General features: G+C 44.7%; 1 protein-coding gene across 1 annotated transcript; it reads left to right on the forward strand.

Moving 5' to 3' along the window:
• The first annotated feature begins 8,834 nt into the window (after positions 1-8,834).
• LOC106612054 (insulin-like) lies at positions 8,835-15,372 on the forward strand. Its single transcript, XM_014212872.2, has 3 exons — positions 8,835-9,092; positions 11,270-11,472; positions 14,790-15,372. Exons 2-3 carry the CDS (start codon positions 11,277-11,279, stop codon positions 14,936-14,938), a joined length of 345 nt encoding a protein of 114 aa, XP_014068347.1. The 5' UTR covers positions 8,835-9,092; positions 11,270-11,276; the 3' UTR covers positions 14,939-15,372.
• Positions 15,373-15,506: the final 134 nt, after the last annotated feature.

Genomic DNA, 15,506 nt, shown 5'->3' on the forward strand with positions numbered 1-15,506 from the left:
GAAGGGGGGGGGTGCAGCACAGAAACCGTCGTTGATGGTGGCCACCCTCCCTTCCCTCCCTTTAGGTTTTGGGTTGTTTTTGTGTTTTTTTTTTGGTTTTGAGGTGCAGTTGGGGTCTCCACCTTTGGGGGGGGGGGGTACTGTCATGTCCTGACCAGTAAAGGGGTCATTTGTCATTGTAGTATGGTCAGGGTGTGGCAGGGGGTGTTGTTTTTGTGTGTATTGGGGTTGGTTTATTTAGAGGGGATTTGTTCTAGTTTTCATTTTCTATGTTCGTTTTCTATGAGTGGCCAAGTATGGTTTCCAATCAGAGGCAGGTGTCTTTCGTTGTCTCTGATTGGAAGCCATACTTAGGCAGCCCTTTTTCCTTTGGGTTTGTGGGTGGTTGTTTTTGTGTATACCTTGTGTGCCTTATGGAACTGTTTAGTCATTTATTTTGTTTGAGAGTTCTTTCTAAATAAAGAAGAAAAATGAGCACTATACCCGCTGCGTTTTGGTCACCTTTCATCGACGCTTGTGACAACCATCTCTTCCTGTCTCTTTGAACACACACCATCTCTTCCTGTCTCTTTGAACACACACCATCTCTTCCTGTTCTTTGAACACACACCATCTCTTCCTGTTCTTTGAACACACACCATCTCGTCTTTGAACACACACCATCTCTTCCTGTCTCTTTGAATACACACCATCTCTTCCTGTCTCTTTGAATACACACCATCTCTTCCTGTCTCTTTGAACACACACCACCTCTTCCTGTCTCTCTGAACACACACCACCTCTTCCTGTGTCTGAACACACACCATCTCTTCCTGTCTCTTTGAACATACACCATCTCTTCCTGTCTCTTTGAATACACACCATCTCTTCCTGTCTCTTTGAACACACACCATCTCTTCCTGTGTCTGAACACACACCACCTCTTCCTGTGTCTGAACACACACCATCTCTTCCTGTCTCTCTGAACACACACCTTCTCTTCCTGTGTCTGAACACACACCATCTCTTCCTGTCTCTTTGAATACACACCATCTCTTCCTTTCATTTTGAAGAACAACAACTCAAATGAGGGGCACATTGTGGGCAGATTAAGGACTTCCCAGCTGACTGAACTCCATGTTCCCCTGTTATCTGATCAGACAGAGGAGAAGAAAAGAGACATAACTCCATGTTCCCCTGTTATCTGCTCACATGGAGGAGAAGAAAATAGACATTAAGCAAACCCCATCTTAGAGGCCTGACCAACTTTTCTCCCAACTTCTGTCTGAATGTCTCCGTCTCTTAGTCTGGGTGTCGTTCTGTATTTAATGTACGTGTGAGTTTGTCTGTGTGTGGTGTGCATGTAGGTGTGTTTGAAGCTAGAGCTAGGGTGTATGTCTGTCTGAGCCTCTTTCAACACTTGCCAGCGTTGAATCTCTCCTTGGTTCCACATTTTACACTCTACCTCTCACCTTGCCTTTCATTATTCCGTTTTTCAGCAGACCCTGATGTTCTCAGTCCCTTCTCCTACTAGACCTTTCAGCTTTGAAGTGGTTGCACATCTGTCACCCTCAGAAGAATCCTTCCCTCCTAACACAGCCAGCGTTTTATATTACATTCAGCTTCTATTATGACCTAAGTGCTGGGTTAGAATGACGCTTATCAGCCAAGGGAGTACTCATAGCTGGTCCTTCGACAGATACAATGTATATCTACCTCTCATCGTCCACTAGTGGTCAGTAACAACACTCCATGAAATAGGCCTCTACTGTCATAAATACAGTCAAAGCAAAATGCCCTTAGCACAGTGGTTATCTCCTGGAGGACCCCCAGCCATGCCAGGAATTTCATCTATTCCAGAGGTAGCACACATTACTCAACTTGTCATCAAGCCCTTGACTAGGTGACTAAGGTGAGCTACGTCTGAAAATGTGAAACGTCTGGGGGTCCCTGAGGAGAGGTTTAAAAACCACTGCCCTATCAAATTGCAGGTGGTGTCATTGTAGTAGGTCGACACTACACTATACGTACCAGCCTATTTTAGGCCTACACTATACTATACCTACCTGTCTATTGTAGACCTACACTACACTACACCTACCTGTCTATTGTAGACCTACACTACACCACCTACCTGTCTATTGTAGACCTACACTACACTACCTACCTGTCTAGTGTAGACCTACACTACACTACACCTACCTGTCTATTGTAGACCTACACCAAACTATACCTACCAGCCTATTGTAGACCTACACTACACCTACCAGCCTATTGTAGACCTACACCACACTACACCTACCTGTCTGTTGTAGACCTACACTACACTATACCTACCTGTCTATTGTAGACCTACACTACACCCTACCTACCTGTCTATTGTAGACCTACACTACACTAAGCCTACCTGTCTATTGTAGACCTACACTACACAATACCTACCTGTCTATTGTAGACCTACACCACACTACACTACACCTACCTGCCTATTGTAGACCTACTCTTCACTACACTATACCTACCTGTCTATTGTAGACCTACACCACACTACACCTACCTGTCTATTGTAGACCTACACCACACTACACCTACCTGCCTATTGTAGACCTACACTTCACTACACTATACCTGCCTGTCAATTGTAGACCTACACCACACTACACTATACCTACCTGTCTATTGTAGACCTACACCACACCACACCTACCTGTCTATTGTAGACCCACACCACACTATACCTACCTGTCTATTGTAGACCTACACCACACTTTACCTACCTGCCTATTGTAGACCTACACCACACTAAACCTACCTGCCTCTTGTATACCTACACTTCACTACACTATACCTACCTGTCTATTGTAGACCTACACCACACTACACCTACCTGTCTATTGTAGACCTACACTACACTATACCTACCAGCCTATTGTAGCCCTACACTACACTATACCTACCAGCCTATTGTAGACCTACACTACACTATACCTACCTGTCTATTGTAGACCTACACCACACTACACTATACCTACCTGTCTATTGTAGACCTACACCACACTACACCTACCTGTCTTTGTAGACCTACACTACACTATACCTACCAGCCTATTGTAGACCTACACTACACTATACCTACCAGCCTATTGTAGACCTACACTACACTATACCTACCTGTCTATTGTAGACCTACACCACACTACACTACACCTACCTGCCTATTGTAGACCTACACTACACTATACCTACCTGTCTATTGTAGACCTACACTACACTATACCTACCTGTCTATTGTAGACCTACACTACACTAAGCCTACCTGTCTATTGTAGACCTACACTACACTATACCTACATGTCTATTGTAGACCTACACCACACTACATTACACCTACCTGTCTATTGTAGACCTACACTACACTAAGCCTACCTGTCTATTGTAGACCTACACTACACTATACCTACCAGCCTATTATAGACCTACACTACACTATACCTACCTGTCTATTGTAGACCTACACCACACTACACTACACCTACCTGCCTATTGTAGACCTACTCTTCACTACACTATACCTACCTGTCTATTGTAGACCTACACCACACTACACCTACCTGTCTATTGTAGACCTACACCACACTACACCTACCTGCCTATTGTAGACCTACACTTCACTACACTATACCTGCCTGTCTATTGTAGACCTACACCACACTACACTATACCTACCTGTCTATTGTAGACCTACACCACACCACACCTACCTGTCTATTGTAGACCCACACCACACTATACCTACCTGTCTATTGTAGACCTACACCACACTTTACCTACCTGCCTATTGTAGACCTACACCACACTAAACCTACCTGCCTCTTGTATACCTACACTTCACTACACTATACCTACCTGTCTATTGTAGACCTACACCACACTACACCTACCTGTCTATTGTAGACCTACACTACACTATACCTACCAGCCTATTGTAGCCCTACACTACACTATACCTACCAGCCTATTGTAGCCCTACACTACACTATACCTACCAGCCTATTGTAGACCTACACCACACTACACTATACCTACATGTCTATTGTAGACATACACCACACTACACTACACCTACCTGCCTATTGTAGACCTACACTACACTATACCTACCTGTCTGTTGTAGACCTACACTACACTATACCTACCTGTCTATTGTAGACCTACACCACACTACACTAGACCTACCTGTCTATTGTAGACCTACATCACACTACACCTACCTGTCTATTGTAGACCTACACCACACTACACCTACCTGCCTATTGTAGACCTACACCACACTACACCTACCTGTCTATTGTAGACCTACACCACACTTCACTATACCTACCTGCCTATTGTAGACCGACACCACACCACACCTACCTGCCTATTGTAGACCTACACCACACTACACCTACCAGCCTATTGTAGACCTACACCACACTACACTACACCTACCAGCCTATTGTAGACCTACACCACAGTACACTACACCTACCTGTCTATTGTAGACCTACACCACACTACACCTACATGCCTGTTGTAGACCTACACCACACTACACCTACCTGCCTATTGTAGACCTACACCACACTCTACCTACCTGTCTATTGTAGACCTACACCACACTATACCTACCTGCCTATTGTAGACCTACACCACACTACACCTACCTGCCTATTGTAGACCTACACTACACTACACCTACCTGTCTATTGTAGACCTACACTACACTACCTACCTGTCTAGTGTAGACCTACACTACACTACACCTACCTGTCTATTGTAGACCTACACCACACTACACCTACTTGTCTATTGTAGACCTACACTACACTATACCTACCTGCCTATTGTAGACCTTCACTACACTACACCTACCAGCCTATTGTAGACCTACACCACAGTACACTACACCTACGTGTCTATTATAGACCTGCACTATACTACACCTACCTGTCTAATGTAGACCTACACTATACTACACCTACCTGTCTATTGTAGACCTACACCACACTATACCTACCTGCCTATTATAGACCTACACCACACTACACCTACCTGCCTATTGTAGACCTACACTATACTATACCTACTTGTCTATTGTAGACCTACACCACACTACACTATACCTACCAGCCTATTGTAGACCTACACCACACTACACTATACCTACCTGCCTATTGTAGACCTACACTACACTACACCTACCAGCCTATTGTAGACCTACACCACAGTACACTACACCTACGTGTCTATTATAGACCTGCACTATACTACACCTACCTGTCTAATGTAGACCTACACTATACTACACCTACCTGTCTATTGTAGACCTACACCACACTATACCTACCTGCCTATTGTAGACCTACACCACACTACACCTACCTGCCTATTGTAGACCTACACTATACTATACCTACTTGTCTATTGTAGACCTACACCACACTACACTATACCTACCAGCCTATTGTAGACCTACACCACACTACACTATACCTACCTGCCTATTGTAGACCTACACTACACTACACCTACCAGCCTATTGTAGACCTACACCACAGTACACTACACCTACGTGTCTATTATAGACCTGCACTATACTACACCTACCTGTCTAATGTAGACCTACACTATACTACACCTACCTGTCTATTGTAGACCTACACCACACTATACCTACCTGCCTATTGTAGACCTACACCACACTACACCTACCTGCCTATTGTAGACCTACACTATACTATACCTACTTGTCTATTGTAGACCTACACCACACTACACTATACCTACCAGCCTATTGTAGACCTACACTACACTATACCTACCTGTCTGTTGTAGACCTACACTACACTATACCTACCTGTCTATTGTAGACCTACACCACACTACACTAGACCTACCTGTCTATTGTAGACCTACATCACACTACACCTTCCATGTCTATTGTAGACCTACACCACACCACACCTACCTGCCTATTGTAGACCTACACCACACTACACCTACCTGCCTATTGTAGACCTACACCACACTTCACTATACCTACCTGCCTATTGTAGACGACACCACACCACACCTACCTGCCTATTGTAGACCTACACCACACTACACCTACCAGCCTATTGTAGACCTACACCACACTACACTACACCTACCAGCCTATTGTAGACCTACACCACAGTACACTACACCTACCTGTCTATTGTAGACCTACACCACACTACACCTACATGCCTATTGTAGACCTACACCACACTACACCTACCTGCCTATTGTAGACCTACACCACACTCTACCTACCTGTCTATTGTAGACCTACACCACACTATACCTACCTGCCTATTGTAGACCTACACCACACTACACCTACCTGCCTATTGTAGACCTACACTACACTACACCTACCTGTCTATTGTAGACCTACACTACACTATACCTACCTGCCTATTGTAGACCTACACTATACTATACCTACCAGCCTATTGTAGACCTACACCACACTACACCTACTTGTCTATTGTAGACCTACACTACACTATACCTACCTGCCTATTGTAGACCTACACTACACTACACCTACCAGCCTATTGTAGACCTACACCACAGTACACTACACCTACGTGTCTATTATAGACCTACACTATACTACACCTACCTGTCTAATGTAGACCTACACTATTCTACACCTACCTGTCTATTGTAGACCTACACCACACTATACCTACCTGCCTATTGTAGACCTACACTACACTACACCTACCTGCCTATTGTAGACCTACACTATACTATACCTACTTGTCTATTGTAGACCTACACCACACTACACTATACCTACCAGCCTATTGTAGACCTACACCACACTACACTATACCTACCTGCCTATTGTAGACCTACACCACACTACACCTACCTGCCTATTGTAGACCTACACTACACTATACCTACCAGCCTATTGTAGACCTACACCACACTACACTACACCTACCAGCCTATTGTAGACCTACACGACACTACACTATACCTACCTGCCTATTGTAGACCTACACCACACTATACCTACCAGCCTATTGTAGACCTACACCACACTACACCTACCTGCCTATTGTAGACCTACACTACACTATACCTACCAGCCTGTTGTAGACCTACACTACACTATACCTACCTGTCTATTGTAGACCTACACTACACCTACCTGTCTATTGTAGACCTACACCACACTTCACTATACCTACCTGCCTATTGTAGACCTACACTACACTATACCTACCAGCCTATTGTAGACCTACACCACACCTCACCTACCTGTCTATTGTAGACCTACACTACACCTACCTGTTTATTGTAGACCTACACTACACTATACCTACCTGTTTGTTGTAGACCTACACCACACCTCACCTACCTGTCTATTGTAGACCTACACTACACTACACCTACCTGTTTATTGTAGACCTACACTACACTATACCTACCTGTTTATTGTAGACCTACTGTACATTGTAGATATGTCTCTATCTGATTGCCCGTTTCACCTTATATCCACTATGTGTATCCTGTGCATATGACACAAACGTAACTTCTCCTGTAGGTCTCTATTGGCGAATGTCGACTGAGAATTTACACTGGTGTTTTACCTCAGTGTTTTACCCTGGTGTTTTACTAAAAAGGCTCAGATGTTTCCACATCCATGGCCCGGTTCGTGACTCACTGGGCCTTGGTCTCAGTGGACCTGCTGTCTTGGGGCCAAGATGAGGACAATGGGGACTTTCCGGGCGGCCTATCCATAACAATAACTAACTGTGAACATTGGTTAACACCTTATCCCAAAACAACTACACTATACCTACCTGTCTATTGTAGACCTACACTACACCTACCTGTCTATTGTAGACCTACACCACACTTCACTATACCTACCTGCCTATTGTAGACCTACACTACACTATACCTACCAGCCTATTGTAGACCTACACCACACCTCACCTACCTGTCTATTGTAGACCTACACTACACCTACCTGTTTATTGTAGACCTACACTACACTATACCTACCTGTTTGTTGTAGACCTACACCACACCTCACCTACCTGTCTATTGTAGACCTACACTACACTACACCTACCTGTTTATTGTAGACCTACACTACACTATACCTACCTGTTTATTGTAGACCTACTGTACATTGTAGATATGTCTCTATCTGATTGCCCGTTTCACCTTATATCCACTATGTGTATCCTGTGCATATGACACAAACGTAACTTCTCCTGTAGGTCTCTATTGGCGAATGTCGACTGAGAATTTACACTGGTGTTTTACCTCAGTGTTTTACCCTGGTGTTTTACTAAAAAGGCTCAGATGTTTCCACATCCATGGCCCGGTTCGTGACTCACTGGGCCTTGGTCTCAGTGGACCTGCTGTCTTGGGGCCAAGATGAGGACAATGGGGACTTTCCGGGCGGCCTATCCATAACAATAACTAACTGTGAACATTGGTTAACACCTTATCCCAAAACAACTGTAGATGATGCAGAGGTTGCTGATTCTGCTCTTCACAAGTGTTAGGTGTCACACTTCCACATAAATAACACTAGAGCTTACATTAATATAATCATTGGAGACACTCAGGTGTTGCTATGGAAAAAGCCCTTATAAGGCCAGATAGATCTCTCAGTTCCTCTTATAGCAGCTCAACGGCAGCTCAACAGGCAGCTCAAAGGGTTTAATGACAGTCAGGTAAAATTGCTTTTTCCGCTGATGCTGTCAAACAAAGACCTGGCTGACAGGAAGAGAGGCAGGTATAAAAGACAGAGAGGAGGACGGTCACGTGTGCTCTACCTGACTGCCACGTCACTACCTGCTCTTCTTTTTATTTAACTAGGCAAGTCAGATAAGAACACATTCTTACAATGACAGCCTACTGGGGAACAGTGGGTTAACTGCCTTGTTCAGAAGAACAGATTTTTACCTTGTCAGATTGGGGATTTTATCAAGCAACCTTTTGGTTACTGGCCCAACGCTCTAACCACAAGGCTACCAGCTCTTCTCACCTCAGCTGGCTGTCTGTTTCAGGTAGGTGGATACATAACAGGGTTGGGCTCAATTACATTTTAATTCCCGTCAATTCAGGATGTACACTGAATTTCCAATTCTCTTCAATGCAAAAATTCTAATTTGGAAATTAATTTTGGTTCACTTTCTGTCTGTCTGTCTGTCTGTCTGTCACAGAGTATTTATACAGTGTATCCTGATCCTAATCCTGGATTAATCCAGAAAACAAGGAAGGGCTAGATGATGAGCTGATTAGTTGAATCAGGCATGTTGGTGCTTGAGCTGGAACTAAGGGACAGGTACAGGAAGGATGCACATCCTTCCTGTCCCTGTGATATGGACATGGACTCCCTCTCTTTCTCCATGTTCTCTCACCCAGCTCTCTTTCTATTGTTCTATGGCTGTGATACTGTGGTCTCTCTCTCCCTCCAGATCGTATATAGCTGTGGTACTGTGGTCTCTCTCCCTCCAGATCGTATATAGCTGTGGTACTGTGGTCTCTCTCCCTCCAGATCGTATATAGCTGTGGTACTGTGGTCTCTCTCCCTCCAGATCGTATATAGCTGTGGTACTGTGGTCTCTCTCCCTCCAGATCGTATATAGCTGTGGTACTGTGGTCTCTCTCTCCCTCCAGATCGTATATGGCTGTGGTACTGTGGTCTCTCTCCCTCCAGATCGTATATAGCTGTGGTACTGTGGTCTCTCTCTCTCCAGATCGTATATAGCTGTGGTACTGTGGTCTCTCTCCCTCCAGATCGTATATAGCTGTGGTACTGTGGTCTCTCTCCCTCCAGATCGTATATAGCTGTGGTACTGTGGTCTCTCTCCCTCCAGATCGTATATAGCTGTGGTACTGTGGTCTCTCTCTCCCTCCAGATCGTATATAGCTGTGGTACTATGGTCTCTCTCTCCCTCCAGATAGTATATAGCTGTGGTACTGTGGTCTCTCTCTCCCTCCAGATCGTATATGGCTGTGGTACTGTGGTCTCTCTCTCTCCAGATTGTATATGGCTGTGATACTGTGGTCTCTCTCTCCCTCCAGATCGTATATAGCTGTGGTACTGTGGTCTCTCTCTCCCTCCAGATAGTATATAGCTGTGGTACTGTGGTCTCTCTCCCTCCAGATCGTATATAGCTGTGGTACTGTGGTCTCTCTCTCCCTCCAGATCGTATATAGCTGTGGTACTGTGGTCTCTCTCTCCCTCCAGATAGTATATAGCTGTGGTACTGTGGTCTCTCTCCCTCCAGATCGTATATAGCTGTGGTACTGTGGTCTCTCTCTCCCTCCAGATCGTATATGGCTGTGGTACTGTGGTCTTTCTCCCTCCAGATCGTATATAGCTGTGGTACTGTGGTCTCTCTCCCTCCAGATCGTATATAGCTGTGGTACTGTGGTCTCTCTCTCCCTCCAGATAGTATATAGCTGTGGTACTGTGGTCTCTCTCCCTCCAGATCGTATATAGCTGTGGTACTGTGGTCTCTCTCTCCCTCCAGATCGTATATGGCTGTGGTACTGTGGTCTCTCTCTCCCTCCAGATCGTATATGACTGTGGTACTGTGGTCTCTCTCCCTCCAGATCGTATATAGCTGTGGTACTGTGGTCTCTCTCCCTCCAGATCGTATATAGCTGTGGTACTGTGGTCTCTCTCTCCCTCCAGATCGTATATGGCTGTGGTACTGTGGTCTCTCTCTCCCTCCAGATCGTATATGACTGTGGTCTCTCTCTCCCTCCAGATCGTATATGACTGTGGTACTGTGGTCTCTCTCTCCCTCCAGATCATATATGGCTGTGGTACTGTGGTCTCTCTCTCCCTCCAGATCATATATGGCTGTGGTCTCTCTCTCCCTCCAGATCGTATATGACTGTGGTCTCTCTCTCCCTCCAGATCGTATATGACTGTGGTACTGTGGTCTCTCTCTCCCTCCAGATCGTATATGGCTGTGGTCTCTCTCTCCCTCCAGATCGTATATGACTGTGGTACTGTGGTCTCTCTCTCTCTCCAGATCATATATGGCTGTGGTCTCTCTCTCCCTCCAGATCGTATATGACTGTGGTACTGTGGTCTCTCTCTCCCTCCAGATCGTATATGACTGTGGTACTGTGGTCTCTCTCTCCCTCCAGATCATATATGGCTGTGGTCTCTCTCTCCCTCCAGATCGTATATGACTGTGGTACTGTGGTCTCTCTCTCCCTCCAGATCGTATATGGCTGTGGTAGTATGGGCCCTGTCTGTTCTGTTACTGCTGGTCCTGTCTTCCCCGGGGGTCTGCTCAGCTCCCAGCGCCCAGCACCTGTGTGGCTCTCACCTGGTGGATGCCCTCTACCTGGTCTGTGGGGAACAAGGGTTCTTCTATAACCCCAACAGAACCCCCAGAGACCTACTCCTGCAACACCTCATAGGTGAGACTGAGAGCAGGGGGTGATTTGAAGGGTGGCACTATATTCAATATATTTTAAATATGTGATGCTTTTATTACAAGCTGACACATTTTGAAAGAGAGGGTATATTGTTAAAGAGATACTTCTGGATTTTGGCAATGAGAACCTTTATCTACTTCCTCAGAGTCTGATGAACTCGTGGATACCATTTATATCTCTGTGTCCAGTATGAAGGAAGTTGGTTCGTTTCTCGAGAAAATGCTAAATAGTGTTAGCACAATAAGTGGAAGCCTATGGGTATCTGCTAGCATAATTACTTGTAACATTGAACAAGTCTGCAGTCCCCCTCCCCCCAACCCTCTCTATATTAAATTAAATTAAAATGGGCTTTATTGGCATGGGGAACATATGTTTACATTGTCAAAGCAAGTGAAATAGATAATAAACTAAAGTGAAATAAACAATCAAAAATGAACAGTAAACATTACACTCACAAGTTTCAAAGGAACAGACACATTTCAAATGTCATATTATGGCTATGTAGTGTTATAATGATGTGCAAATTGTTTATGTATAAAACAAATATGGGTTGTATTTACAATGGTGTTTGTTGTCTTCACTGGTTGCCCTTTTCTTGTGGCAACACAAATCTTGCTGCTGTGATGGCACACTGGTATTTCAGCCAATAGATATGGGGGATTCTCAAAATTGGATTTGTTTTCAAATTCTTTGTGGGTCTATGTAATCTGAGGGAAATATACTGCTCAAAAAAATAAAGGGAACACTAAAATAACACACCCTAGATCTGAATGAAATAATCTTATTAAATCATTTTTTCTTTACATAGTTGAATGTGCTGACAACAAAACCACACAAAAATAATCAATGGAAATCCAATTTATCAACCCATGGAGGTCTGGATTTGGAGTCACACTCAAAATTAAAGTGGATAACCACACTACAGGCTGATCCAACTTTCATGTAATGTCCTAAAACAAGTCAAAATGAGGCTCAGTAGTGTGTGTGGCCTCCACGTGCCTGTATGACCTCCCTACAACGCCTGGGCATGCTCCTGATGAGGTGGCGGATGGTCTCCTGAGGGATCTCCTCCCAGACCTGGACTAAAGCATCCGCCAACTCCTGGACAGTCTGTGGTGCAACGTGGCGTTGGTGGATGGAGCGAGACATGATGTCCCAGATGTGCTCAATTGGATTCAGGTCTGGGGAACGGGCGGGCCAGTCCATAGCATCAATGCCTTCCTCTTGCAGGAACTGCTGACACACTTCAGCCACATGAGGTCTAGCATTGTCTTGCATTAGGAGGAACCCAGGGCCAACCGCACCAGCATATGGTCTCACAAGGGGTCTGAGGATCTCATCTCGGTACCTAATGGCAGTCAGGCTACCTCTGGCGAGCACATGGAGGGCTGTGCAGCCCCCCAAAGAAATGCCACCCCACACCATGACTGACCCACCGCCAAACCGGTCATGCTGGAGGATGTTGCAGGCAGCAGAACGTTCTCCACGGCGTCTCCAGACTCTGTCACGTGCTCTGTGTGAACCTGCTTTCATCTGTGAAGAGCACAGGGCGCCAGTGGCATTCAAAAGTGACCAAAACATCAGCCAGGAAGCATAGGAACTGAGAAGTGGTCTGTGGTCCCCACCTGCAGAACCACTCCTTTATTGGGGGTGTCTTGCTAATTGCCTATAATTTCCACCTGTTGTCTATTCCATTTGCACAACAGCATGTGAAATTTATTATCAATCAGTGTTGCTTCCTAAGTGGACAGTTTGATATCACAGAAGTGTGATTGACTTGGAGTTACATTGTGTTGTTTAAGTGTTCCCTTGATTTTTTTGAGCAGTGTATGTGTCTCTAATATGGTCATACATTTGGCAGGTTAGGAAGTACAGCTCAGTTTTCCCCTCATTTTTAGGAAGTACAGCTCAGTTTCCACCTCATTTTGTGGGCAGCGTGCACATAGCCTGTCTTCTCTTGAAAGACAGTTCTGCATACCTCAACAGCAAGACCATGCTCACTGAGTCCGTACATAGTCAAAGCTTTCCTTAAGTTTCTGCCACTGTGTACTCTCTGTTAAGGACCAAATAGCATTCCAGTTTGCTTTGTTTTTTTGGTAAATTCTTTCCAATGTGTTAAGTAATTATCTTTTTGTTTCCTCATATTTAGGTTAGGTCTAATTACGTTTGTGAACAGAGCCCTAGGACCAGCTTGCTTAGGGGGCTCTTCTCCAGGTTCATCTCTCTGTAGGTGATGGCTTTGTTATGGAAGGTTTGAGAATCGCTTCTTTTTAGGTGGTTGTAGGTGCTCTTTTCTGGATTTTAATAATTAGCGGGTATCGGTTTAATTCTGCTCTGCATGCATTATTTGGTGTTTTATGTTGTACATAGATGTTTTTGCAGAATTCTGCATGCAGTCTCAATTTGTTGTTTGTCCTATTTTGTGAATTCTTGGTTGGTAAGCAGACCCCAGACCTCACAACCATAAGGACAATGGACTCTATAATTGATGCCAGTACTTTTGATGGTATAGAAGGCCTTTCTTGCCTTGTCTCTCAGATTGTTCACAGCTTTGTGGAAGTTACCTGTGACGCTGATGTTTAGGCCGAGGTATGTATAGTTTTTTGTGTGCTCTAGGGCAACGGTGTCTAGATGGAATTTGTATTTGTGGTCCTAGCAACTGAACCTTTTTTGGAACACCATTATTTTTGTCTTACTGAGATTTACTGTCATGGCCCAGAAGATCTGGGTGCTGCTGTAGGCCCTCCTTGGTTGGGGACAGAAGCACCAGATCATCAAACAGTAAACATTTGACTTCAGTCGGTCTCTCTCTTCCATCTGTGAAGAGGGTATGTTGAAGAGGGAATACCTTCTCTTGAAGTTTGTCATATACTGTAGCTATCCCTACTGATCTTTTGCTGAGACCGTTCCTAACTACCGACTTTGTGAGATATCACATTAAGAATCTTGTGAATTCTCCAGATCCATTATATTCTCTCCCAGAACATGATCGAAGTGGATCTATCACCTCAGTTAAACCCCCTGCTCAGACATCCCATTGATATGTCTGAAGTTAACTTTACTTCAGAGGTAGGAAGCTGAGCTACACCGGTCAGATCTCTCCTCTGAAGGACGTGGAGAGCCTTAAACAAGACTAAACAGTGTGACGCTCCGATAACACGCTCATTCAGTCTGTTAAACAGCCAACATTCTAAATGGTCATTTGAGTAAGTGAAGGAGTTTGCTGATCTGCTTTACTTCACAGCTTTTGGGAAGTTTCCCTCTCTACATCCCTCCATTTCTCTCCCTCTACTTTAAAGGGTTCCTGTCTAAGAGCAGACAGGGTTGGAGGGTGAAGCAGGAACGTCCGTGGAAGGACCATGAAGACCAGAAGGTGAAAAGAGGCATTGTGGAACAGTGCTGTCATAAGCCATGTAGCTTCAGCCACCTGCAGAGCTACTGCGACTGACTGGAGTCTACTCCTCAGTCTACACTCGATTGACAAGAGCGCAGACTAGCCTCAAGAGCTACTGGTGGAAGGACATGTCAATCTTGTATAAATCTAAATGTCAAGGGGGGGGGGGGACTACAGAAAAAAATTAAACAACTGTATGACCAGTAACAGACTGTTGGTATGTTGAAGACAGTGGGTCTTTGTTCCAATGTGGGAAGTTATGAAGGAAAAAGGAGATACAAATCAGGGGGTAAAAAAAACAGTCAGGCAAGACAAAGGGTCCAGAGTGTGATGTGATTGCAATCCTAGAATGCTCTCTACTGGCTACAGAGGAGTGTGGCTGTTGATGTCAGGAGATGAGCAGCAGAGCCATGCATTTTGAGAATTGAATTTACAAACGCACCACATTAAACATGGGGAATATAAATAATATCTAACTGAATGCCTAAAATCTGAACAATACTCAAATATTTAAGATGGCTCAGCTGTAAATATATGGCTCTGACAAGCAGGTACGCTGGCTCACAGTAGTGTCTGATCGTATAGGAGTTCATAGGTATGGGACGTTTAACACAACTGGTTT

This window comes from Salmo salar, chromosome ssa09 (assembly GCF_905237065.1).
Source record: "Salmo salar chromosome ssa09, Ssal_v3.1, whole genome shotgun sequence".
Taxonomy (NCBI): domain Eukaryota; kingdom Metazoa; phylum Chordata; class Actinopteri; order Salmoniformes; family Salmonidae; genus Salmo; species Salmo salar.

Bases quoted from the DNA above. Each gene is read 5' to 3' on its own strand.
- LOC106612054 (XM_014212872.2), top strand. From the start codon at position 11,277: ATGGCTGTGGTAGTATGGGCCCTGTCTGTTCTGTTACTGCTGGTCCTG. The intron at 11,473-14,789 runs GTGAGACTGAGA...TCTACTTTAAAG, and splicing joins ACTCCTGCAACACCTCATAG to GGTTCCTGTCTAAGAGCAGA.